This window comes from Acomys minous (genome assembly GCF_964271855.1).
Source record: "Acomys minous genome assembly, chromosome: 4".
Classification (NCBI taxonomy): Eukaryota; Metazoa; Chordata; class Mammalia; order Rodentia; family Muridae; genus Acomys; species Acomys minous.
Window position 1 is genome coordinate 45586712 of NC_140486.1, and position 27984 is coordinate 45614695.

The following is a 27984-nucleotide window of genomic DNA, read 5'->3' on the forward strand; positions in this document are numbered from 1 at the left end:
TCCAGGTGACTCTATCTTGTGTGTCAAGTTGACAAAAATTAAGCAGCACATTCCCCAAATATGACAGATAAACTTCAAGTTCCCATCTAACATTATGGCTTATGGGATTTGATAAGAGGCCATTTTAATACATTTGGCCAGTATCTGCTGTATATATGTATGATCGTTACACAAATGGAAGGAACATGGGGTACTCAGTCCATGCTGACTGCATGCTACTCAAGCTTATATGATTAAAGCACTAGTGTCCTATCGAAGGTCTGTTTGCCTATTTCTGATTGATGTTTAACTGCTTCTTCACTTTCAAAAGTAACAGATTTGATTTCTCCTTGGTTGTAGTTGCTTGTCCTCGAGATATCTTCTGGATATTTTATCAAGCTATGGTAAAAGTCTGCCTTAATGACAAACATCTAATCAAGCAACATAATCATTTAACACTTGCCATGTTACTGCTAACTCTTTGTGAGATACCTAAAGTGGTCCACTGTTCATGTCATCCATTTATGGTCTCTAAAGACTGAAAAATTTAAACAACCTTTCAAAGTAACTATCCCCACTCCTGTGCACCTCCTAAGTCCTCCCATTTTCTGGGGTCAAGTTACATTTTCTTTACTTTCTTTTTCTTTTTCTCATTCATTTGTATTATACTAGCCAGATCTATGCCTATGGTGTGTGTGTGTGTGTGTGTGTGTGTGTGTGTGTGTGTGTGTGTGTCTATGTATGATCATTAGTGGCCTTTACATGAAACAGAATTCTATTATCATTTTACATGCTGGAATGTGAAGGATGGAGAAGAGCTAACTATCAGCTATGCATGCGGCATTACACTAGGCACTAAGGACAGAAAAGACAGGGAGAAACTAAGCTGCTGTCATAATAAAGCTTTCAGGAGAGAGAGACACACACACAGAAAGACGACAGAAAGACAGAGAGGAGAATCAGAGCGATGTCTAAGCAGCACGATCATGTTAGCGATAAAAAGATGGCGCACAGATAACAACTGGGAAGAGCCTGTCTGTGTCAGCTGTGGTAGGAACAGGAAGCCTTTCTAAGAAAACCCCATGAAGGTTCAGTTACCACTGACAGGAGTGAGATTCACAGTGGTGGGAGGTGGAGGAGAGTGTTTGGGGAACAAGACATGCAAGTGCAATATCTGGAAGCACAAAGGAAGCTGACCAGATATAAGAACTGCGGAAAACCCAGGGTGGGGAGCAGAGCAGATGGGCAAACACTCTCAGAAGAGATGGGCACAGTGAGCCTGCCAGGGAAGCACGAGGAGCATGCTAGGTGAATGATTTTGTTCTCTCTTGAGGCATGAGGTGTATAGCAATTAGTTCAGAGGAAGAGTCCGTGGCTAGCAGCTTGGCCCATCGTGGCCAGGTCCTCTGTTCATCTTCCGGTTCTCTTCCTGAGTCTACTACTCAAGCCAGCAAAGCCTAGAAAGGAAATGCGGGGCTAGGAGATAGATAGGCCGGTGGCTTGGGGGTCGCTCAAGGCTCACAGCTCTGCCTTGGGAGCTGCTTCCTCTCCTCCCTTTAGCTGAGATTTGTTCAGGTGCATCCTGGCAGGAAGTGATAGAATTAAGGTTTTCTTCTACATAGGCTGGATGCGGCTAGTATATCTTTTAATTAATGAGTTTTATTCACTTTACATCCTGATTGTCGCACCCTCCCTCCTCTCTTCCCAGTCCCGCCCTTCCTCCTCTTCCCTAATCCCCCTCCATTATTCCTCAGAAAAGAGGAGCGTCCTCCCCACCAACCCACTCCAGATCATCAAGTTGCATTAAGACCGACAGAGTCCTCTTCCCCTGTGACCTCCAACGGGAGCGATCAAAAAGCAGGAAACAGAATCCATGCCAGAGACAGCCCAGGCTCCCCTCACTAGGGGACCGACATGAAGCCTGAGCTGCCCATCGGCTACAGTCTGTGCGTTGGTCCCTGATTTCACTATAATACTGTCGCTCTTACTTGTAGGGTACACCCATGACTAGAGGTAACTACTCAGTAAAATAGGCAGCAAATCTCATTTATTTTACATTCCACATTCTCTTTCATTAAAATGTAGCATTACAGATGTATTCATTCATCCGGCACGTGTTTATTGAGCATTTCCTATGTCTTCAATATTGTGGTACTCTTTACAAGTGAGTTCTGAATCAGACTAAGAAGGCAAGCCATTAGTCCTTAAAATTAAATTGATAATAATAATACCACACAGCATTTTGAGAGCTTTCCTAAAATAAAGATGAGAGATATAAAAATACAATATTTAAAAGCAAATTAGCTTTAAAAAAAAAAAAAGCAAATTAGTAGTCCTGTGGTATAACATTTAGACCGTGGTTTTGCACATATGCTTTTACATGTATGATTTTTTAGCAGGAGAGAAGCAACGAGTTAAAAGGGGTGATATTGGTTCCTAGCATGTGTAAAATCATTACACGGCTATCATTGGGAAAATTCAGCTAAATAGGAAATGACAGGGTCATTAACAACATCACGGTTCTCCTAAGCCATGCTAGAATGTCATTTCTCTGACTTCAACAGTCAACTAGTATCTTAACATCAACAATTGCATTAAAGACTTAAGCATTTTCTCCTCTCGAAACCATAATATTAAAGCTAGTCTAATGTACTGAGACCACTAGGGGCAGGTTAGGAGTGCCCTCTCTATTCTCTTGTATGTTTATATTTTCCCCATAACACAAAACTGTAATCTCCTCTTTCCTAATGTAATCTCTCCATAAACTGTAACTATATGTGACTATACGATTCTCTTCATGAAACCTCTCAGTATTCGAGCAGAATAGCACACATGTCTGAGCCAGCAATGGGCAGAGCAAAGTCCCAGCAATCAGCAGGTACTCGTGTGGCCAAAAGGAAAAGAATAAACCTCCACACAAACAGCTGAGGTGAGACTTCAGGAAAGGTGTGCCAAGATGTTTTAGAAAACACTTCACTACATTTTTGTTTGTTTGTTTTGGTGCGTGCCACGGGTACAGATGAAGGAAAGTTTGGAGTGCCTGAGGACTCCAATCAACAGAGTCAGTGAGCGCTGTTAACCACCTCCTCAGAAGAGTGTGAAGAAGTACTAGAAAGCCATTAGCATAAAGAATCCACGAGTCAGAATCTAGACACTTTGCATACAGATTTCATATTTTCTACCCACCTCAAGTGGACAGCAACATGAAATGAGACTTTATGTGAGACAGAGCCTTACAACATAGGCATCGATAAGGTCCTCAAAAAACAAACACCATAGGTCTTTTATCACTTTCAACTCCAAAAGCAGGCCTAAGGCTGTGGACAGCGCTACAGAATGTCAGTCATCGCCACCCTATTCTACATGAACATCCAGCCAAACGCAGGCCTACAGGTGTGGAAAGCACTACAGAAAGCCAGGCACCACGTCCCTAATCAACGTGAATCATTATCCAGAAAAACAAAACAAAACTTCTTACTGATAAAGGGTGCTTTTCTTGGAAAAATTGAAATTAATATTCCCCCATTCTGTTGCAGCCTGACAAAGCTGAACTCAACACAGTACTGCCTATTTAAAGAAAAAGATGTTTCAACTAGTTAACTAGAAATCAGGTAAATGAAAACTGAGTCCTACTTTCAATCACATCGACATGTAACTGTTCAGGGGCATACCTATAGGAAAATAGCTTCAATGAACGCCATAGATGCTTGATGTATAAGAAAGTGACCCATGATGTCTGTCTAGTGCGCCAAGTACTTCGCATGTCAGGTTAGCTCTTGTTCCCTTTGGGGTGTTTCCAGGGCTCCTCAGATACTTTCCTCAGCCTCTGCAGCACTCCAGCATACAGGGACACCCATTCTATTATATTGACCACTGGGACTTCTCTGTTCCTTCAGGGTCCCTTTCGATCAATCATTACCGTTATTTCAACTGAGTTGCCCTTTACTTTGCTTAGCTGGCAAGCAGGGTTGACCTTGGTACTTCCCAGTCCTTGGTCTGTCTTCCATTTTCCTGAGTGCAGCTGGTTCATGATCGCACTGTATCGCATTCACTCAGGATGAAAGGTTGCTGTGCAGTAGGCAGGGAGGTGATGACAAGTTTCTGCCTCAGAAAGGGGCTGAATAAAAATAGAAGAGTGTGGATTGCCTCACGTGGAGCAGTGTCTGAGTAGGTCACATGGTAGCACACCCTGATCAGCAGTCTCGTCTTCTTGTCCTGTCAGAACACAGAGCTGCATACTGTGTGGAGTGAAATGTCTTCTTTGCTTCTGGAACAGCTTAGATGATCCAGTTGTCAGTGGCCTACATAATAACCATTGCTTCCATCACCACAAAGAATATGTTCCAGGCTGATATTCAGGAAGGGTGAATTTTAATTCTGTTGAGACTACATCGATAATTTAGGTTGTACTCTTAATGTTCAAGCCATTGCATTTTAATCATAGGCTCTGAAAGATTCCCAAAGATTGAAATGAAGTTTGGGGAAAGGCCATTGTTAACAATTTCTAGTGTGGAATGTGAAAACATAACTTTGTTTTATTTTCAGATCCCTTTCCTCTCTCTCTTTTTTAATATTTACATAATCTTATTACATATACACTTAATTAACACTTAGAAACTTTCATATTCATAGGAAGCACTGTGCCACTTAATTTGAAGTCTTTTGTAGGGTTTACCTTTATGTTTATGCTTATTCAATCAAAATGAGTAGGCAGAATTCCTTCTGTTGAGTACATTTCTACAAAGTCTCATTTGTACATGCTTAGATCAATAAACTGGGCAATGAGCTACCAAAAGTAAGCAGACAAGTTACTCAGAAGAAGCCCTATGCCTGCTGCCTGCCAGAATTACCAAGGGACTGTGTATTTAGATCCTGAGCACAACCTGGTACCAGGCATCCTCTCCTGTGCTTTGTAACCCTATGAGCCTAGTAACCCTGTGAAGCAATGGCTATTGCTCTTCACTTCTCATTGCAGGTAAGAAAACTGAGGCTTAGAAGAAACGTGATTCCCTAATGGTTGCATCTCTAACAAACAAACAGCATCACTGAAAGGGAACAAGGAGAGATTTGTACTTGAGCACTATTTTAAGGGCAAACAACATACTTTTCTCCTGTGCTCCAATAGCCAAGCTCTTAATCACGCTGTTAGGCTGTCCCTAGCATTAAGGAATATGGTCACTGATGAGGATCAAAGGAAGCAAACAGAACACTTGGGCGGAAAGAAAATAAAGAAGGTGGGTTTTGTAACATACTTTGTATTCAGCCAATTTCTTTTCCCATTGGGAATGTTTTATCAATTCTGCACACTTTTCTGATTTGTGGTTCCCCACTGGGCTTTTCCATAAGCATCAGCCCCATCCAGCATCAATTTTCTCCTGCTTGGATGGACAACAAAAAGGAGCACTGGAGACCTTCCCTCTGGTGAGTGTTCTCCACATTTCTAGGGCTGGAATCATCAGGCAAGTGCTAAAAGCAGAGCCTCTTTCTGTTCAGCTTCCACTTTGTATGTAAAATGAGTGCTCAATGGACACCAGGAAGTGCCCTTACCAGCTATTACAGCATTAATCAGGCCATCACCAGCCTCCAGCTTTTCTTTTCCTTTTTTTTAAATTTTATTTAAATAATTTATTCAGATTATACCCTGATTGTTATCCCCTCACTTGTATCTTCTGGTTCCTCCCTCCCTCTTTCATCCTATTCCCCTCCCCTAGGCCTGTGACAGAAGGGGACCTCCTCCCCCACCATATGATCACCGCTTATCAGGTCTCATGCTGGTAGCCTGCTTACCCTTCCTCTGGGTGCCACCAAGCCTCCCCACCAAGGAAAAGTGGTCAAATAGGGGAAACCAGAGTTCATGTCAGAGTCAGTCCCTGCTCTCCACACAACTGCGGAGAATGAGATGTCCATTGGCTAGATCTGAATAGGGGATCTAGTTTTACTGCATGCACTGTCCTTGCTTGGTACAGTACTTTGTGCAGACCCCCCTGGGTCCAGATCTGCCAGCCTTGATGGTCTTCTTGTAGGGTTCCAGGACTGATGCCGGGACTTACTATTGTCATTCCAGGTGATAGAGGTATGGGAGAATGGGTAGATAGAAGGACCCAGTTTTTCTTTTAATCACTAATCTAACAGTATTCCCAGACAGCAGCATTTACAGCCATGACAGAATGTTGCAATCGGAACTTTTCCATTTTTTTAAAAGTACATTTACAGAGTTCCCACATGAGTGTCAGTGCCAGGTATTATGATGAAATTCATGTTCATAATAGACACTATTTCTATTTTCACAAAGTTGAGATATGGAGAGACAGACAAATAAGCAAGAATGACATATTAGGATTCGAGTTATGGTAGAAGAAAGTAGGGCCCTGAGAGGCAAGCAGAAGGCTTGCGTTATCCAACAATGGACCAAGAAAGGAATCTAAAAATGTGAGTTCTAGTTAGGACATGAAGCAGGTGGAGGCAGAGGGAACACCATGTGCAAAACTAAAGAAGCAGATGTTAAAAAACACCCAGGAACTAAATGAGATGCAGTCCAGTGATGTCGAAATACATAGGCAAGATGGAACAACAGAGGCTAGAGAGGGAAGCAGAGGTCATTCCAAAAGTACAGGGTACTGATGCATAGTAAAGACTCACTCAATCCTAAGAGCACTTCATGGTGATGAAGACTTAAAGAGGAAAAGTGGCGTGGTCAGATGCACATTTTCAAAACCTCACCATGTCTTCAGCACAGACACTACGTCCAAAAGGGACCATCAGGTGGGGAGGATAATTCAAGTTCTTTGGGAGTTGTCTAGAAAGGCAATACCAGTGACACGGACAGGAGTAGTGTCTTTAAGATTTTTAGCCTCTGTGGAAGGGATTTTGTAAAAAGAAGGAAGAGGACTTAACAACTGTTAGAGAGGTTCACTGGGGAGAATGCCGGCTTCGGATGCGGTCTGGGGTTATTGTTCCTGAAGAACTAGGTGGCTTAAGATGCCATTTACTGAGACCGAGAAACACACGGGAAGAAGAGGCTTGGAAAAAGATGCTGAATGCAGTGGAGCATCTCTATCGCTGAAAGAACCCATAGACACCCAAATGTAAAATTAAGAGTTGGTAGAAGGTGACTTCTCCACTTCAGATGATTCCTACTCGGAGTCAACAAGACCCAGTGCACATCTTGGAAAGCTCACTGCACCTCTAAAGGCATTCTGATCCAAAGATGACAAAAACCATGGAGTACCAGATATCCCCTGAATGCTCAGAAGGAAACATATGTTGCCCTTTGTAATGACTTGGAAAACGGAGAAAATAGGCCCCATGGCTATCTACTCACAGAAGGAATATAAAAGCTAATGGTAAAAAGGTGCCCTTACTTTGCCTCCATAACATGTAGCTTTTCAGTCTACCTATACAAATTAAAACTGCACTTGACATAAACAATGAAGAAGACTGGCCAGAAATACTGAAACTGAACTGACCAACCCCAACATCTAACAAGTTAATAGTTTCCAACCAACTGACTGCCCAGAAGTTACATGACATGTTATCAAATTATTAAAGAGTATAAGGACCTAAGTCTCATTAGACTGTCAGTAATATTTGACCCTCTCTTTCCAATTGTGCACATATTCTTAACTATTCAGGACCCTTCGAAGCAATGTTACAGAGGTGACCTATTCCCTTGCTTCTCACACGCTGACATTTTTCTTGCTGCCCAATTCACTCAGTAAAGTCATAGTCCTGGGAATAATGTATTTTTGTCACCTGACACAAGGGATTGGAGTCAGGGGGCAGATATTATTTGGCAAAGAAGTGAAAACAGTATAAATACATATTACTAACATGCTTATTTCACTGTTCTAGGGAGCCAATTTGTCGGCATACAACATTGTAAAGGAATAAGAAGAAAACAAGGTCATCCCTCCCATATTTTGCCCTCGACTAGCTGCCTGGCAGTGACCAGATCTATGCTGATTTCATTATAAATCCTTAGACCTGAATAAATTTTGGTTTGTTTTTATTTTGAAATTAGGAAACTTGGAGTCTTAAGAACATTACTTTCAGAGTAAAATGATGCCTGATACACAACTACTGAACATTCTCTCATGTTCAGATAGTTCTGGGAAAAGCAACACCATACCTTGAGAGCGTTCTCTATATAATGATGGTCCTGAGGTTTTCCTGACAACAAATGTGAGTTCTAGCATGGAGAGACAGACCTTGACACCTGGAGGAGCTTCAACAAGAAGACAAGAAAAACACCTAAGTTGAAAGGGCAGGAAAAATGGTCACAGGAAGAAGAGATAACATAGAGCAAGCTTTTTTTACCTCACAATTTGGGCTACACTCTGGCTCATTTGAATATGCCAACACTGTGTCTCTATGAGGAATAAAAACAAGTTATCACTCATATCTGCCAGATAATCAAGAGAAAAGGAACTGCCATCACTTAGGGAGAGATACACTTCTTTTCCTGTGCAAGCACAGCCTTTATTTGAAGCTTTGTCGTCAACACTGCAGAAATTATTCACAGTGGCTACAAGCACTGCTTCTCAGGACAAGGTCTAAATTGCATTCTAAGTGGAAAATGGCTGTGTGATCTACTTTTTGATAAGTTCTTTTCTTAAGCAACAAGCATTAATGTATGCATGTACGTATGTAGGTAGGTAGGCACATATATATTAAAAATTTGAGACTTTTGTGCATGTAACCCTTTAAATTTAAGGAAATAAAATGAAAAGAATAAAGGTTAAAACACGCCCACCCATGTGCAGTCATTTACGCAAGAGATGGGTGTTGGTAACCATATGCACAATTCATAGAGCTCAAAATATATACGTACATACGTAAAGGGCTACCTCGACAACTAAAGTCTCTACTTGTGGTCAGGTTGCTTTACTAGAAGCAAATGTTTTCACAACCATCATGCTTTCAGACACTCACTGGAAGTTACTCTTGAGGCTCAGAAAACGTGTGTGACGGTTGGTCTTCCCACCCTCTCTTTAGAAAGTCCTACAAAGCCAGAGTTCCTTCCTTTCTGCGCACTTGTGATCTTATCAGATTAGGGCCTGTGGTTTCCAAAGTACTGAAATGACACTTTAGAGGTGATCCAGGGAGCACGGTCAGCCGTTTATGGTACTGCCTGTTGTGGGACACTTGAAGAACAAGGAGGTAAGACTGGTGAGGTGAAAAGACGCCTTTTCATTGTTTTAAATAAGGAGCATACCTAAAATATTCTGAGTCAACTCTAGCACAGACACTTCTTCTCTATGTCCCTGTCCTACTAAGGCTTTAGTGACTGAGACAGACAAGTTTCTTCTGTCCCTCTTTCTCTTTACACTTGCAGATATTAGGTGACTTCTTATGTTGACAAACACTCAGGATGAACTGATGCTGACCCTCAGTTCTGAGCTACATGAGAGGTGAACAGAGGCAAGAATGGAATTCATCTAACCTGCTGATGGATGGAATTTTCCTCTTGCAAGACTTGAGTGAAAAATAAGCAAACAGGGAAATAGGCACACGGGGGGCCCTGTGGAATACTTGCTTCCTGTGGCAGTCAGCCACCAAGAGCAATGCATTAGTTCCTTAAGTTTGTTTTTTAATGTGATGTGGATCCAGGCAATGTGATTTTGCATGATTCCTGAGAGATTAAAAATGTGGTTGCTTAGAGTTAATTCCTTTCAAATAAGGTGTGTGTGTGTGTGTGTGTGTGTGTGTGTGTGTGTGTGTGTGTGTGTGTGTATGTGGGTGTGTGTGAATTTACTGCCACAAACTTCAGGGAGAAAATAAGTGCCTCTGAGTACAGCATCTTTGCATGCAGTCAGCTCCCTGCTCTAGAGAACTTCCCATAGTTTCGGCCCATTAAGCAGAGCACAAGAGCTTGATGAATTAATGCTTATATAGGCACAGTTGGCAGCTTCTAATTAAATAATTATGGCTAAGCAGCTGCACGGAAGCTGTTATGCACCCTAGAAAGCCAGCTGTCAGTTTTATTGGCCCTAAGACAGAGGAAGAGTTAATACCTAGCTCTGGATGTTGGGTACAAAAGGGAAGTCTATGATTTGCAAAATCTATACAGCTAGTACGAAGCCCCTGCACATTGGTGCTAGCCTATCCATAGAAATATGGAGAACAAAGCACTCCTCAATGGCCCAACAAAAGAAGCAGCAGGCAGGCAACGGGGACATTTCCAGAGCATTTTAGAGAGGGCATAGTGTCAGACAGATAAGCCCTGGATGGACACAGAAACACCACTGACCTAGACAGCACGTGCATCAATTAGGAGGGTAATCGATTAAAAGTCAAGTGTGCAAACCTACATTTGAACTAAACCACACTTCCCCCAGAAGTTTAAAAAAGGTCTATGTCCTACAGGACCACAGAGAGCTCCAGCTCCTCATAGAAGGTTTAAAATCTAGAATCTGACACGAACTCAGGTGTCTGCGATTTGATCACTGCTCCTTGGCAGAGAGGCCCTGTGGGAACACAGAGGAAAAGGGGTGCAGGCTATCCAGATGAGATCTGGTGGGGAAGTAGGACCCCACCTATCAGAAGTCTAGGGGAGAGGAATAGGGCAGAAGAGGGGGAGAGGCTGGGAACAGGAAGATAAGAGCAAGGGGGTTATAATCAGGATGTACTATGGATAAATTATAATTTAAAACATAGAAAATATCTAGAATCGCATCTCTTGTATCCATGGGAACTTTGCCAGACAGAAGAAAGAGGTATTGGTTGATTAAGCTCCAGACTAAAAGAAGATATTGATTACAAAGACTACAATTAGGGCCACTGAACCAAATAGCGTTTGCTATTCCATATACATCAGTAAACTCCTGGGACTGGTTTAGTTTTTTCTTCATGGCATCTTGTGTATGCAATCCACACACATCCTCAGTTCTGAACAGATCTATGATGGCCCAGTTTGGAGAAATCCTGTTTCCTGTTGGCTTCTCTACCTGTACCAATTCTAAATGTAGAGTCACAGCTATAAGCAAAAGCCTGTTCTAAGAAACTCGGCCTTCTCTTTGCATTTAAACATATGTAGACATCTTAATCCCGAGTTCTGAAGTTTCTTTAAAGCCAGCAGAAGACAGAATGCTAGGACTGAGAACACAGTCCTTGTGGGACAAACCCAACACTGAAGCCCAAATCCTATTGAAAACCAGCAGTTAAATCAAGCACCAACCACACAGGCCGATTTACTATTCTTCTTCTAAAGACCAATGGCTTGTATTTTAGAACATCTTTCCATTAAAGAAAGCTGCCCAGACAGTAAGTCTCCATTTAAGCCAAAGAACAGACTTGGAGAGCCGTACTTGAGGGTTCTGATAATTGCCTCACATACCCATACTGATTTATTTATTTTTTTATATCAGGAATTCTATCTGATACCGTGGTATCAGAGGTATTGGCAATTCTCAGTGATTCAGTTCCTTTTAGATGGCTCTTAAACAAAGTTCAGCTTAATTAAGCCTGCACCACAACTCCAGTCTCAGTAGAAAATGTTAAGGAACCAAAACAACAGATTTGCAAGGCCCATAAAAGTAAATTTTCAGACCTGGGGGAAACAGGGTGCTTTTCAGCAGTCTGCACTGCCATCTAGCCAGGACCACATCACTCTGTATCCTGTCCATTTGTGTTCTGAAAGCCAGTAATGAAAGCAAGCCTGCAGCAATCAGCTTAACAGACCCCAGGAGTTTAGCTGAAAGAATTGGCAGTAGTCCCTCATCCATTCTGACTCTGCAAAACTCCAAACCCTGTGAAGCCAACAGCCAAATTGTAATGGGCAATCTCACCTTCACAAATCACTATGTAGAAAAAGTCACACATGCTTGTTTATCAATTATTCCAACATCATGGGTCCCTTCTGATTATTGAAGTGGCTGACTATCCTGTGGCCTCATTGGAAAACTGTGATCTTATTAGAAAAAAATAAAACAAAACAAAAAAACCAGACGATTCCTCCTTGATAGAAGAATCCCCAGGTAAGGCATAAGAACTGAACTGTAGCATCCAGGACTCTCTCTAACCCGAGTTTTACCATGACTGCAATCCCAAACCAGTATCCTTATATGCTAATGAAACAGAGACCATATCCATCTGTGAAGAGAACTGGTATCCATAAAAACAAGCAGAAGCCTTCCTACTTACGATAGAAGACGTATTCGGTGTAGCTCGACCAGATCTTGTCTTCTGTGTACTGGTTGACAAAAGATGCTGTCACGGAGGAGTTACAGGCCACCATGTGGAATCCACACTCTGACAACATATCAAAAGCTCTCTCCAGATGTTTGAACTTGAGATAAAATCTGGAGGTGTATCTTTCTGGGGCTCGGTCAGGGTCTCTACTTTCATTCAAAGTTTCTCCAAAGACTTCTTTTGCCAAGGAAATTCTTCCACAAACCAAAATCCGGGGAACTCTCCGAAACTTGGCATCTGCTTGCCCCTCTCTGCCCAAGGTACAGGATCCTCTGTAACCCACAGTAATAAAACCCCACTTGCGGTCATGTGGGAGCAGGGAAGAAGGGGGACAGATTCTTGTGTCGCTTCCTTGGGAGGCATCCTCAAAGTCGCTGTGGCAGAACTCATCCGGGCTCTGCTTGACTTCCTCGGGAGCCAGGAGTTTGACGAGGTCGGGGAGCTGGAAATACTCAGCTTCTCTTTTCAGCCTTCCCCTTTCCGGAAAGTGATCTGGCAGGACCACCTGCCTGTCCCTGAGATAGTCCAGAATATAACGGAACAGGAAGCCATCTCTGTCGATGAAAAACCTTCCCTTGGAGTCCTTGGCTAGATCGTTAGCAGTGTCTCTCTTCGGGGAAAACATTTTCCACAAGAGAGAATGGGGGATGCTGATTAAAGTGGAATGACGAGTGAAGTAAACCTGGCCCCCGACATTCAGCTCTATGACTTCAGGGAAAGAGTTGGGAATCGCAGCCCCTTGGTCCCGAGGATAATAACGACTACAGTTCCCACTCAGAGCCATTGTCCCTTTCTTCTGCAGCTTCCTGGAATTAAAGGCGCAATCCAACGGACTTGCAGCTTAGACTTTGCATCCACTTGTGAGGGGTGGGGGAGGTTCTACCTTGTTTTTACGAAAAAAAAATACCTCCACTGGTTTTCTTTTTATTCCCCCAACAAAGCCAATTTTAGGAGAGTCCACAGGTGAAGTAATGCTGGACAGGAAGTTTAAAGCTGTCTGCTAGAGAGCTCTTACTTCACAGACTGTAACAGTCAGATTGTCTGCCTTCGATCTTCCATTAGGCCCAGTAGGCAAGAAGGACAAGTGCCCAGTTACTCAGTCTAAGGAAAAAGAGAAAAATAATTTCCTCAGACCCAGAATGAGTCAGAAAAGGAGAGACCTCTAGGGAGAGAGGGAGGGGAAATGACAGGGAGGAGAGGAGATTATTTTTACATAAGCAGCCTGCAACTACTGACTTTAATCACTCCTTAACAGAGTCAGTTCTTCCCTCGGACTGTACTGAGTCTTTAAGTTTATCCATAAGCCACTGTCTCAAGTAACTGCTGTTCAAATCGACCCTGTATGCAAATCTGAAGTAAAGGCATATGCGATTTTCAGTTGCCGAAGAGACCCCGTTTGCAGCAGGACAGAAAGCACTGAGTCTCTGCGCTTACCTTGGAGAGAGTGCTGGAGACTCAGTTCTTGCGAAGAAATAACGTTTTCCAGAGAAATCAGAAACCACCGCCACACTGAGTCTGGACGTCTCGTCAGATCCCACACAGGTAAAGGACAGAGGCATCAGTGAAAAGTACCACGGAGATGTGCTCTCGGAAAATACTGATCCCCGCACTTCACTCGTAGATGTACGTTTCTATGTGTGTATGCATGTGTGTATGGATTCACTTCCAATCTCTAGTTAAAACAGACTGATCGAGAAAAAAAAGTTGAACCAAGAGAAGGAGGCTGAGTCGAAGAAGTGAAGCAGAGGAGGAAAAATCAACCAGAGCTTCGGCAGGAAAAAGAGAAACCCCGAAATTCAAACCTTTCCAACAGATCCTTTACACCTGGGGGAGTTGCAAGAGGTTCCTCGACTTAGAGGCGTTCAGAGAGCCCAGAGGCAGAGAGACAGACAGATGCGCCCCGCTAGGGTTTCAGCAGCCACCCCACCTGCCGGCAAGGGCAAAGGGACGCCCATGTCCCCGCCAGGTGGGAAAGAGAAGAAACCCAGGCGGCTGGGAGATGCCTGTGGGGCTCAGGCTCCGCCGCTGGGAGGTCCCACGGTGCCAGGAGCAGTTCGGATGCTGTTGTGTGAGCAGTGCAGGCAAGAAACCATCCAGGGAAATGACTATTACATCATCTTAAAGGAATAGGGCTGGGAAAGAGCGGAGGCAGCTCGGAGTCACGTCCTCGCCGGTGACAGGTTGCCAGCGCTGACGGGGACATGCGCCCGCGGTGGGCACAGGACCAGAGGCACTGGCTGCTGGCGCAGGGTGGGGACGGTGCACTGCACTGGGGGCCCCTCATCCAGGCTGTGGTCTGGAGTTTGCACAGGCTGCCTCTGCTCTTTCTTCCTTCTTTTCACCTCCACCGCAGCCCCACCTCCCCACCCCCACCCCCATCAATTATCCTCCACCCTGGCAGGGATTTTCATTTGAAAAACCTCCGGACGAACTCTTCAAATGCGTGACTCTGCAGACGGGCGCATTTCTCCTTCTAAACCATTGGAATGTTCAAGTTACAAGTGTTTGGGTTATTTTTCAATTGGGTTATCTTTTTATTACAGTCATATTCACTCAAATACCCTTTCCTCTTTATTCCTTCAGCCAACACATACACACACACACACACACACACACACACACACACACACACACACACACGCGCACACACACAGAGGATTGAAGGTGCTCTCTCAGAATGATTATTCAAATACCCTAAAAGGCTAGGAGTTTTAACAGTAAGTTGCTGTATTGACTTACCTGAAAGAAACTGCTACCTGCAACCTGTTCTGAAGGTGCTTCCTCACTGAGACTGTCTTGGATGTGCCTGCCGGTCCCAACCCATCCCAAGAGTACTCCTGTGGAAGACACGCCTGCTAAGAGACGTTTTACTCCTGTCCCAGAGGGCTCCCTTAAGTGCACCATTAAGAGTTTCGAGAAGGCATTTCCAGGGCAACGTAATACACTAAGGAAGTGCTTCCAGTCGAGCCTTCCAGTCAATAATGGCCCAGCCAACCACTTACAGTAAGTCCACCATTTCCCTTAAAAATGCCAAGGTCCTGGGCTCACACCCCTAATAAGAACACACTTATTCATCGATGTAGAATACAGGTGAGGTATGCACCATCCCACACACCTGATAATTTAAAAGCTGAAAATTAATACATGGAAGGGAGTGTGTGAACTGAACACATGTGAGGAGATGCACGTATGTTCAGGGCCACTTTTGCTCCATGAATTAGCTTGAACATCTTTCAGCAGCAGACTTGAAGTGTGTGTGTGTGTGTGTGTGTGTGTGTGTGTGTGTTTAACAATCTTTTCTGTCAAAACCATTGGGTTACTGAACACATTCAGGGCATTGCCTCACTCTCCAACACCTGATTATACTTGACTCTGCTGCTTTAACTAATGCATTAACCTGCTCTCCGGTTTCCAACGCCTTGATTGGAAAGCTGGACCAATTAAGGAAATGCTTATTATGTGATGAGCTTATATCCCCATCTAGTGTCCAAAACTATCAGTACAGTTTTGTATCTGGAAATTTAGCTAAGCTAAAAATGTTATCTATTTTTAAGTTTTTATAGTGAACTGAATTTATTTTGTATTCTTATTCACTATGATAACCAAGTAAACATTTCATTTCCACCAGGTCATGGAAATGAGTGGGTCTGAGTCTATGTTGCCTGAAGTACTGGTTTGGGTGAATAATAAAACAAGTGTATGCTTGACTTTTGTTGCTACTGTTGACGTTGACACAAGGTCTTACTTAGCCCAGGCTGGCCTCAAATTGCTGTGTATCCAACGTTAACTTTGACTCCCCAACTCTCCTTCCTCTTCTTCCAGGGGCTGAGATTGCAGGCACCACTACACCTAGCCAGTGGTGTGTGTGTGTGTGTGTGTGTGTGTGTGTGTGTGTGTGTGTGTGTGTATACGTGCACGGTAGCATGGATGTACTTTCACATGTGGACAGCAAAAACTACCTCTGAGACACATCCTCATTTTGAGCATTTGTGCTTTACTTTTTAAAAGTGGATCAGTACATTATGACCATTGCTTCAGAGCTAGGTGTTAAAATATTCTGTTCATTATGTATTCTAGACTTGGGGTAGAGAGGATAGCTGATAAGAAAATAAAAATTTCAAAAATGATTTTACATTTTAATGACCAAAGTCATTTTAAAGAGTTTCTAATAATAACTTAAACTGCAAAGCTAAAAGACTACAATTTCAAAGAAAACTGTTCTAAATTAAAAAAGAGAATTCTGGTTTCCTGTGGTGGCGCATGCCTTTAATCCCAACACTTGGGAAGCAGAGACAGGTAGATCTCTGTGAGTTCAAGACCAGCCTAATCTACATAGTGCCTTCCAAGACAGGCAGAGTGAGACATTATCTCAAAAAGCCAGAGAAAGAGAGGGAGAGAGGGAGAGAGGGAGAGAGGGAGAGAGGGAGAGAGGGGGAGAGAGGGGGGGGGAGAGAGGGAGAGAGAGAGAGAGATCTGCTAATTGGTCTTCGTTGTATAGCTCATGTTATTTTCAGGCCAACTATTCATTTGAAAATGTTACATATTTTGGTAGACAGACAGATAGATGTGGCTTTACCAGTGTTTCTGTTCATGCACTTTGTACTTTGCTTGTCTCTACCTTCTAAACCATCATCTTTACCTTTTCTCTTTCTCCCTTTCCCAAAGTCTGTTTATCCCTTACTAACAGTCCTTTTATTTCCAGGTCATCTTTTTTAAATGCTTTTTACTTTCTTAGTCTAGGTTCTACATATAATGGAAAACATGAGATAGTTCTTTCTAAGTCTGGTTTATTTCACTTAACATGCAAATTCCAGCAAATATCACATTATTCATTTTTTGGATACATAAAACTCGAGTGTGGGGTGTGTGTGTGTGTGTGTGTGTGTGTGTGTGTGTGTGTGTGTGTGCGCGCGCGCGCGCGCGCATGCTCGCGCGCGCCCACACACGTGTTAAATTTTTTTATTCATTCATTTGTTGATAGACACTTAAGCTGATTCCATACCCTGGCTACTATGAATAGCATGACAATGGAAATGGATGTGTAGTTGTCTCTGTTGAGTGTGGATAAAATGCCATCTGCTATATACCCCGGAGTGGTACAGCAGTATCAAACTGCTGTTCTATTCTTAGTTTCATAGGGAACCTCCATGTTTTCTGTAATAACTAAATTGATTCCCACTCCCACCACCAGTCCATAATTGTTCCTTTTTCTCTGCATCCTCACCAACACTTATCGTTTGTCTGTTGGTAATAGTCATCTAACTGGAGTGAGGAGGACTATCAGTGTCAGTGTGATTTTGGTACATTATTGGTCAGATGCACTTTTCTTGAGAAGTGTCTGTTCAGACAATTTGATCATTTCTTGATTGGATTATTTGTTCTTTTGTTGTTAGGGGCGTTGGGTTCTTTATATATTCTTCATATTAGTCATCTGCTGGGTAAATGGCTAACAGAGACTTCTCTCTCTCCCACGTTCTAAGCAGGAACAAGAAGTTGTTAACTGATGCTATAGAATGGACTGGTGATGCCTAGCATATTAACATCAACATAAAAATTTGCTTTTGATATCTGGACAGACAGAGCCTCTAAGAGAAAGTTGAAGAAAATGAGAAATGGGAGGCAGTGATTCACATGTCCTGGCCTCTCTGCTTTTATTGTAGCCGTCCATTTTGAAATGAAATTATATTTACAACCCTCAGAGACATGTTCTGAGGACTTAAAAACAAAGCATTCAACAGGTCACCTGATCTTAGGACCTATGGTTTGTCCATAACACATGAAATGTGATGTCAATTTTAAGACCATGAATGTTCTGTATTTACACTATTTCATTATAGTTCTGTGGTGAATGGATTCCTTTACTATAGCAAATGGCTCATAATTGTCAGCTGCTTTGCTAGCTCTCTTTGGTAATATCTACATGCTAATCTACCTTGAACCTCAAGAAATCAGGATAATCTGGGCCTCTGTTGGTTCAGGAGTGGACAGGAATTTGGTTTGAGACTGGCCTGAAGTCTATTCACATAGAGATCAGTAGGCCTAAAGCTAATCTCCCAGGTATGTGGTGTGCCCTACTCCCTCTGTCACAGGACACCAACAAAGAGAGTGAGATGGAAGAGATAAGAGGCTTGGAGGAAGCACAGGATGGTGACAGACGTAAGTAGAGCTGAAGTAAGCAAGTGTCTCCTGGAGGCTGTCAGCAAGGCCGGCTGTTTGGTGCCTCAACAAAAGGCAACAAGCCAAGTCTAGGCTGCGAGTGTATTCCTGTCCTTTGTGTTAGCAGATCACACTGCTGGTGTTATTATTCCTTCTTGCAGTTCTCCACTGTAACATTGTGGGATGGGAAGTGCAGCCCAAAGGCCAAACAACAGATAGCAACAGATTGCTCTTAGAGCAAGAGCAGGGATGATGGTTTCATCCTGCTCTTTGTAATATTCGAGCATGTAGCACATCAAAACACTCATTATATAAATTATGTCTATATGTATCTTATTTCTATACCCCATTCCATGCATTTCTATACCGTTTATAACTGAACTGTTGAAGATATATTTTAAAAGGGACAGTTTTAATTTGGGAATAATGTAGTCACTTCCCAGACCTAGCACACCCTTAAGTTCCCTCTCCCATCCAGCAGAGAGAGCTTTTATGATGTCTTCACTCTCAGGAAGAAAACTGGCCTCATAACCCACTTGTGCTAAGGTGCTGTACACAGTACTCATTGTGTTGGGCATCTCGGGCACTTTGGTGTGATCACCATCGCTATAACACCGCTGTTATGGAGGCTTTGCCATGGTCCTTAGCCCTCCTCATGTTCTGCTAAGCTGGAATCCTGACTTAGAGCAGGGGACTCAGACTCCGAGCTAGAGCAGAATGGCAATAAGAAGGCCTGCCTCACAGGTGTGTGGTGCAGATTAAATATTACAGTGCACGTAGGGTCCTCGGGCACACACTACAGCTCTCGTGGATATGTAATAGCCACCATCAGTATTCATTCAGCTGGGCTCATTGTCAGACTCCAGTAGAGGCAGGAGGAAATTATAAAAGTGCTTCAAGACTGAAATGCAATTCTGCTTTCAAGATCTTTGCTCTCAGTTGCATGAAATGCCAGGCAATGACTAACGTTCATTTGAGCAATTTTTCAGCTTATAGAAAATTTAGGTTCTTGTGAGAGAGACAGAGAAACAGGATAGAGGACTGAAAACAATCCATCTCCTACTGGCTAAAATGGAAAACAGCACTGTCTTTGACCAGGGCGGGTCACATTCCACATGTAGCCTTTAAGCACCGACATTGCATCCAGTACAGCAGCAGTTAGTTGAAACACAAAACTGAATGGGCCAGAATTTCATAAGCTCAGAGGGAGATTGTGCCAACAGAGAAGTGCTGAAATGTCTAGGAATCCTGAGACCTGCCTCTTCCTTCCTTGAACATGCCCAATGCCATATGCAGCCTTTGGTTGTAGAAAATTGATGTTGGACAGGAAGGAAGAATTTGACCTTGGATGGCCTCTGCTTTCTTTGCTACTATCTCCCCTTAATGGGATCTGATGAGTGATGGTAAGATGAATGTAAAACATGGCTACCAAGTCTTAAAATATATCCTAGCAAGTGATTTGCTATATCAGAAACAAAGCACAATGGTAAAAACAGAGACATTTACTGTTAGTGTAAAGCCTCACGTTAAAGAGTTTAGGTGAACCTTGAACAGTCAAGTTAGGGGGGGAAAGCCCTTTGTGGGCATCCACTTCCACCTCAGATCTAGCTAACAGTTTGAAGAAACATAACAGTTCATATGAGGTAATTCTTCCTCAAAACATTCTTGGACTCTACTCTCAGAATACAAACAAAAATAGAAACAATCTGTATTGCATGGTCCTTCTGGCTAGAATAAAGCTCTAGAATAAAGCTCTTCCGAATCAGTGGTCACTGAGATGCTGTTGTGAATAAAGCACCGTTGTTAAGGGAGGAAGGCCATGTTGCTGACAGTAGTGGACTGAAGAGTTGGTAGGAAAAAACACATTTCTATAACAGAAGAAAAGTCATGTTTTAAGCTTCTGGTCAAAATAAAGAAGCTTTTCCAGAACAAATGATGAAAGTTAGGATTGTACATTTTGAAAATGAAGTTGAATAAATACAACTTCCATTGTTTCCTCCTCCTCTTCCTCTGCCTCCTCCATCCCCCATCAAACACGGACCTATGCATGTTATGCAGACACTCTGCCTCTAAGGCAAACTCCCAGCTCCCAGTTTTTTCTTTTAGTTTTTGTCCTACCCCCTTGGGGGTCTCACTATGCAGCCATGACTGGCTTGGAATTCTTTTGATTAAGCCTGTCAGTGACTGAGATTACAGGCATGTTCCGCAAGGTCCAGCTGAATGTATCTTTCAAATGAACTGAATAATGAGGGAAAGACAATACAGGTTCCTGGCTGTCAATAAAACTGTTTCTAGGAGTTGAAACACTTTAACGAGGGAAGGGGAGTGTACTGGCTAGTTGTATGTCACCTTGACACAACCTAGCATCATCAGAAAGGAGGGAGCCTCGACTGAGAAAATGTCTGCATAAGATCAGGCTGTAAGGCATTTTATAATTAATAATCATTGAGCGGAGGGCTCGGCCCATTGTGGGTAACTGCCACCCCTGAGCTGGTGGTTCTGAGTTCTATAAGAGAGCAGACTAAGTAAACTGGTTAGCAGCACCCCTCCATAGCCTTTGCATCAGCTTCTGCCTCCAGGTTCCTGCCCTGCAGGAGTACCTGCCCTCACTGCTTGTAATGATGAAATGTGAGAAAAATAAACTCTTTCCTCCCCACGTTGCTTTTGGTCACACAGAAGGGACTAAGACAAGAAATAATTTGGGAAATAGCTGATATGCTGAAATAAAAAGAATGATTTCTATGAAGAAGAAGTAGAAGGAAGATGAAGGAGGGAGAGGCGGGAGGAAGGAGGAAGAGGAGGAGGAAGTTGTTCCATGGGGGAAAAAAGCTTACTAAAGACAAAGTTATTTGCTGAAACTCTAAGAAGCATCATGCTTAGCTTGAAGTGTCCATTAACAAATATTGATGAATTGCAGAAAGTGACATCTTGCACCTCTATACATTTCCTGGGATGGAAGTCAAAGAGGCACTCATCTAAAATTTACTTAGAATTGTTCCAGGCCGGACTGATTTCCAAGGGGACTGGGGACCTTAGGAATATCTTATATATGTATATAAGTATTTGTCCATTGCTGCAGCAGATCATGGGGCTGAGGCATATTTGGTTTCCATCCATTTCTGAGTAAGAGCCATTGACATGGCCCTTCTTAGTCTGTTTATGTATCTCACCAGGTCCCCGTTCTTGTCATTACTTGTGTGCCAGGGGACTCTGGGTTAAGATGGCTAAAGGTGTGTGATCCAAATGCTGTTGATTTTACAAAATGCCAAGGAAGATGATGGATAGTAACAGGCATGTTTCACTGTAACCTCTCCAAATTTCCCTAAGGGTGTAGTCTAAGAAGCGCAGATCAGCAAATACTCATTGCCTGGGAGAAACCCTTTGGATCATGTAGGGCAACATATGCTCCCTGTCACATGGAAAGATCAGAAAGATAAATAGAAGAAAGCTAAAGCATATTTCATCAGGAGACGTTCAGAGAAAGAAGGATAATTTCCAACGACTGACAATATCATGTCCCCAAGGACCTGTGAAACAACTCACAGTGCCATATGGTGTGTGAGAGCATCCTGGAGGCAAGAGAATCCCAGATACTCTTCCCATTGCAGCTGCTTGGAAGAACCTATAATTATTAAGACTATCCTGATGATTGAGAAGGTTGACTTCAGATAAGTAAGCCTTAGCAGTTCTTTAATGTAGTTGAGTGACACGGAGTATCTAATGAGAGAGTAAGAGTCAATGTGGCCAGCATGAGACATCAACTTTCAGCAGAGTTTTGGTCACCTGTTGTTTCAAATGGCTGGCTTACTCTCAAGTTTGGGAAATAAATCTACCAAGAACTAGAGAAGCAACGTGAGCCCTAGAGATTGGTTTCTGAGAACAGTGGGCGAGGTTTCTCCCAATCTGTAGGCAGACAACTCGCTCTGCTCAGACTTTCCTCTGCAGAACCTTTCCAATTTCATGGTTGTTTTGTTTTATTTTGTTTTGTTTGGTTCATTGGTTTGGTTTGGTTGTTGTTTTTGTTTGGTTTGGTTTGGTTTTTGTTTTGAGATAAGAATTGTCTGTGTAGCCCTGGCTGTCCTGGAACTTGCTCTGTAAACCAGGCTAGATTTGAACTCAGAGATCTAACAGCCTCTACCTCCTGAGTGCTGGAGTTAAAGGTGTGAGCCACCTTGCCCAGATCATTTCATTCAGTGACTCTTGAGGGTATTTCCTGTGCTAGGTCTCAGGCAGGGGGTTGACATCTAGAATACATACAGGAATACAAAAATTAAACAACTAAAAGAACTCAAACTGACAAGCCACAAGTGGACTGATGAAGTGATCAGATAGTTCTCAAAATAGGAAACATAGGTGGCCAATGACTATTTTAAGAAGTGTTCTGCTCAGAAGGGGAAATAGAATAGACACAGTTTGTGGTGGAGGAACAAGGTAGGAAAGGGAATGCAGAGAGAAATAAGGGTGGAGATCAGACCTTGGGAGAGCAGGGGCAGGAGGGCAGAAAGCCTGCAGAGAAAAGAGAAACTGTGGGTCAGAGCATCTCTGTGACAAGCATGAGACCTAAATCAGAATGGGCCTCTGGGCAGATATGAGGGGAGCTATAGTTAAGACTCCTAATGACAGCTGCCATGGAGATTGAAGAGGACACCCTCTAACTACCTAAGACTCCTAGGGGATAGAGGAGAACACCAACCCACCCACCCACAAAAACTTTGGTCCAAAACTTACCCTGCCTACAAGATGTGCAGGGATAAAGACAGAGCAGATTGAGCAGAAATCGAGGGAATGTCCAACCAATGCCTGGCCCAACTCAGACCCACCCCATGGGAGAGAGCCAACTCTTGACACTAGTAAAGATACTCTACTATGCTTGTAGCAGGAGCCTAGCAGAATTGTCCTCTGAGAGGCTATACTCTGTAGCAGTTCAAAACAGATGCTGAGACTCACAGCCAAACACTGGGCAAAGCATCGGGCATCTAGTGGAATAGTGGACGGGGTTGGGGGTGGGGAGGAAAAAAGGACCTAGAAGTGACAAGAGTTCTACAAGAAGAACAAAAGAGTCAACTAATGAGGGCCCAGAGGGGCGTGGATTGGACAAGATATAATGGGCTACCTCTGCCTATGAAATAAGCAAATCCAAACCAGATTAAAAGTATAAAAAGGTCAGGTTTATTTGGGAACTGAGGCTCCTGGGCAAGTTCAGCAGCCTCAAAGGATGAGGCCAGAGGAAGTCCCACCCCAACTATTAGAGAGCATGGTTTTTAAAGATTGCAGGGAAAGGAAAATTACATGTCTGCCACCTGCTGGATTTGGGGGCTGGTAGCTCCAGGTGAGGGGATTGGGGCAATCCTCAGGAATTCCAGGAAAGTGGAGGCTTTCTTCCAAGGAGGCAAGGTTGGAGCGAGGAGTGTGATTTACTGGACCATATGAGGGAGGGATAGGGCAACAGGAGATCTCAATCGATGGAGTCCCTCTCTCTCTCTCTCTCTCTCTCTCTATATATATATATATATATATATATATGTGTGTGTGTGTGTGTGTGTGTGTGTGTGTGTGTGTGTGTGTGTTCGCAGTTGACCATTCAGCAATGAATAATTGATTGGTTTGCTCTTCCCTGGAGAAGACTAGGAATTTTACTGGAGTTGCTTACATGGCTATGGTAAAGGATTACTCAAACAGCAATGAGCTGGGCTGTGGTGGCACATGCTTCCCAGCACTTGGGAGGCAGAGGCAGGAGGCTCTCTATGAGTTTGATGCCGGCCTGGCCTACAGAGCAAGTTCCAGGACAGCCAGGGCTATAGAGAGAAACACGGTCTTGAGAAAAAAAAAAAGAAAAGAAAAGAAAAGAAAAAGCAAAGCAAAAAAGAAACAGAAATGACTCAAAGACAGCTACATCAGTTCATTCCAACAGGGGTAACAGGCCATTTGAGCTAGAAACCTGGAGCTCAATGGACAACTTACAGACGGCCCAGCAGATTTTAGATTGACAATTCAGACTGTCAAAGCCTTTTCCAGGTAGCTGGTCTGGTTTCTGCTGATTCTAGGCAGCCCAGCTTGCCCAAATCTCCTAGAGGGGCTTACTTGTTATACATTCTTAGAAAGAGGAAGCCTCAGGGACTGACTCTGACATGCACTCTGGTGCCTCATATTTGACCACTTCCCCTTGGTGGGGAGATCTGGCGGCACTCAGAGAAAGAATAGGCAGGCTACCAAGATGAGACTTGATAGGCTGTGACCATATGGTGGGGGAGGAGGTCCCCTTATGTCACAGACCTAGGGGAGGGGAATAGGGAGAAGGAGGGGTAGGAACGAGAAGAGACGAGCAAGGAGATAACAATTGAGATGTAATCTGAATAAATTAATTTAAAAATCCTTTCCTTCTTACCAGTTTAAAAAGAAAAAAGAAAAAAGAGGCCTAATGAATCTGGTTAGTTTCAGGGGCTTCCTAGAGACTAAGTTGTTTACTTCTACCACAGAGATACATTGTTTTAGTCGGGATGGTCTAAAGGAACAGAACCGACAGCATAGATAGATAGATAGATAGATAGATAGATAGATAGATAGATAGATAGATGTGGTCCAATACTCCAATGACGGCTGTCTCACAACAGAAGAGATCAAGAATCTGGTAGCTGGTCTGCTTTCTGCTGTTTCAGGCAGTCCAGCCTGCCCCTATCTCCTGGAGGAGATTTGCTCAGTTTGCACCACCAGATGTCTTAGCAGTGCCCTGCTGGTGCTGGCATCCTAAAGGATTTCTGAAGAGCTGCTGGGCTTCAGTCTGTGTTGGAATGCTGAAGAAGGATTTAATACCAGGCCCAGTGAGGGGATAAACCAACTTGCCATAGAGAGTGATGACAAGGAGGCAAAAGGCAAAGCTGCCTTCTAGCCTGCCCTTTTGCCTGGGCTGCCACACAGAGGTGAGGCCCAGATATAGGGTGGTCTTTCTGCTTCTGATTAAGAAAATTCCTCACAGGTGTGCACAGCATCTGAGTTTTAGTTTATTCCAGATGCAGTCAAGTTGACAACAAACACTTTCTACCACTATCACTATACACCTGGGAAAATTAAACAACATAGTAAAAAAAAAAAAAAAGGATTGTCTTAGCTCACAATTTTGAAGGTTCTACTCCATAATCAATTGGCCTTCATTGCTTTAGGACTATAGAAAACAAGAGTATTTTTCAGAGTAAAGCACCTTACACAAGTCAGAGAACAATGAGAGAAAGAGGAAGAGGCCAGCATCTCATAAGCCTCTAAAGAGGAGGCAATCACCAGTGACCTGAAACCCTGTTACCCTACTTCTCAGACTATCACTGTCTCAGTACTGGGGAAACATTTAACACACGGGCCTTCAGAGGGTCTTTGATATCCACACAATGCATCGTTCCACTGGTGCTCAGTCTCCTGTCACCAAATCAAGCCACTTTGTTCTCCCTTCAAATCTCTCAACCATCTGTTCTTTTCCATTTGTTTATCTCGTGCTTTTTTTTTATTTTAACTTTCTTTCTTTACTCAACAAATAGTTATTGATAACTTACCATGAGCCAGTTGAAGCTCTAAACTACCTGCTCAGTCTGGGAGTGCAGACGTGAATAAGATAAACAGGTCTTTGCCTTTATGAAACTCCCATTACAGACATCAAACATAGAGTCTAGTCAAGTCAACAAACAAATAATCAAGATAATCCCCAAAAGCTATGCTGTCTGTGAGCTCCTGGCAGGGTAAGTTCGGCGAGGCAGAGGAAAGTGGATAAACACTGCGGGCTGGGCTCTGTGAGACAAGTCGTCCACCATGTCATTTTCTGGAAACTGTGTTCTGGGCAGAGATAAAAAACAAGGAGTGATGCTCCGAGGTCTGAGGTGAGGCTAAGCTGGGTTTGTTAAAGGAACGGAGACATCTGGAGAACGTGTGGCTGTAGACAGAAAGAAAAAGGGGGTGGTGATCCCAAAAAGAAGACAGAGGCTAAGCTACATGGGCTCTCATCGGCCACACACTACAAGTACAGATCTCACCAGGTTAGCTGCAGTGAGGACTTGTGTTCACTTGCTTTTTTTAAAAGATGACTTGGGCTCCCGTGCTGGTGATGGGAAGTAGTCAGAGTGGCAACGCTGGCTGGAGGGAAATGAAAGAAATGAACTTGCAGGGATGCAGCGATACAGCACACGTAGCTCAGTGGACGTGAAGGAGAAGAGGGGAAGGAAAGATGGCTGGGATTTCGGGTGTACTGGGGAGGGGCAGACACCCACAGTCCTGCATTACTTCACTGCTTTACTCTCTTTCTAAGCTATATCATCCCAGTTCACTAGACACAAGCCGACTTTGCTATCTTTATAAAGATGTCATCAGTCGCCCTCATGTTAATTGTTCCTTTACCTTAGTCTGCTCCGGGTGCTTGTAGGATATAGCCCAAAGTCCTCAGTATGGGTTCGACGCCTTCTGCTACCTGACCTTACTGCTTTCAGACATATAGTCAAGTAAGCGCCCAAGGAAGGGAGAAGCGATAGAGAACTAGATAAAAGTCTTGAGAGGACCCTTTCATAGACAGGGATAGCCACAGTAGTGGTGACGCTGTGGGTGTATGAGGGACCAGCATTCACGGCTTTTACTCTAGTCTGAAAATGAAGAATTTCTGTCACCAATGAAAGAGCCATAGTACACCACTCAGTGTCTCCACTCTGACTTTCAAGGCAAGAAATCTCAAAACTCAGGAAAGGAAACAAACAAACAAACAAACAAACAAACAAGAAGCCCCCACTGAACACAAATAAGTGTGTCTAATTAGCCTTGCTATGACCCTTGACTTCATCTGTTATCCTGTGTATGAAGTCCAGTTAAAATACAATTTAAGTAATACATCACTATGAAATTGATGTGTTACATGTAGGGAGAAGTTGAAAGAATAAAATACCCATTATGTTGAACGTGTGTTCATCCCTCTCTGCCTCTAACAACCATTTATTAAAATTGAAAATTCCACCAAGCCAGACCTGGGAAGTCACTGCTATTAGCAATGCAAAGTGACAGAAGGGGGCAGTGTAAGAACGGTTTCTTGCACTGGGCACAAGGAAGTTGTCCTGACTATCACTGCTCATCCACCAGGATCCTGAAGGAAAACTTGGTTCTAATTGTTTGTGTCTCTGTACATCCTAAGTCTCAAGCCACCCTCCCCCTGCCCCAAACAGAGTGAGCAATGAAATCTCCATTGGCACACCATCCTGACACACCCTTCCAAACCCTGTATGAAACTGACCACATCTCAGTGTGGCCTCAAGAAATATTGATTCAAGCTCAATTCCACACATGTGCTAAGTCATTGCTTGGCCTTTTACAAAAGGAGGAAAAAGGAAATTCTCAGGTACTGACCATATTTTTTTAAAATCCTCAATAACTTTCAGCACACTATCAGAGGCAGGCCTTAAATTTCTTCTCTGCTAATAAATCTTATAAGCAGATATATAGGTGTAATCCAGGCATTTACTCAGAAACAGCAACTGGCAGTCTGATCCTATGAAATGGCAGAAAGAAAAATGAGTCCAGGTCCTCAGAATGACTGTCACAAGCCTAGAGACGGGCCCATCTGCAGAGGGAGAAGGCTAGTAATACCTCAACAAAGAAAGGTAAATGCTCCTTAAAGAATCCCAGTAGGAAGAAAGCTGGATG

General features: G+C 43.3%; 1 protein-coding gene across 2 annotated transcripts in view; it reads right to left on the minus strand.

Annotated features, from left to right (window-relative positions):
* The window catches only part of KCTD16 (potassium channel tetramerization domain containing 16), a 351666-nt gene that overhangs the window by 247989 nt on the left and 75693 nt on the right, over positions 1-27984 (minus strand). Inside the window, exons 1-2 of one of the 2 annotated variants that reach the window (XM_084780552.1) lie at positions 13603-14370; positions 12121-13269 (exon numbers count right to left, since the gene is read on the minus strand). In XM_084780552.1, coding sequence (XP_084636678.1) covers positions 12121-12952 — 832 coding nt within the window. In that variant the 5' untranslated portion in view covers positions 12953-13269; positions 13603-14370. Of the gene's footprint in view, positions 1-12120; positions 13270-13602; positions 14371-27984 lie in introns of those variants that run through there. The other variant, XM_084780553.1, reaches the window with a different exon arrangement.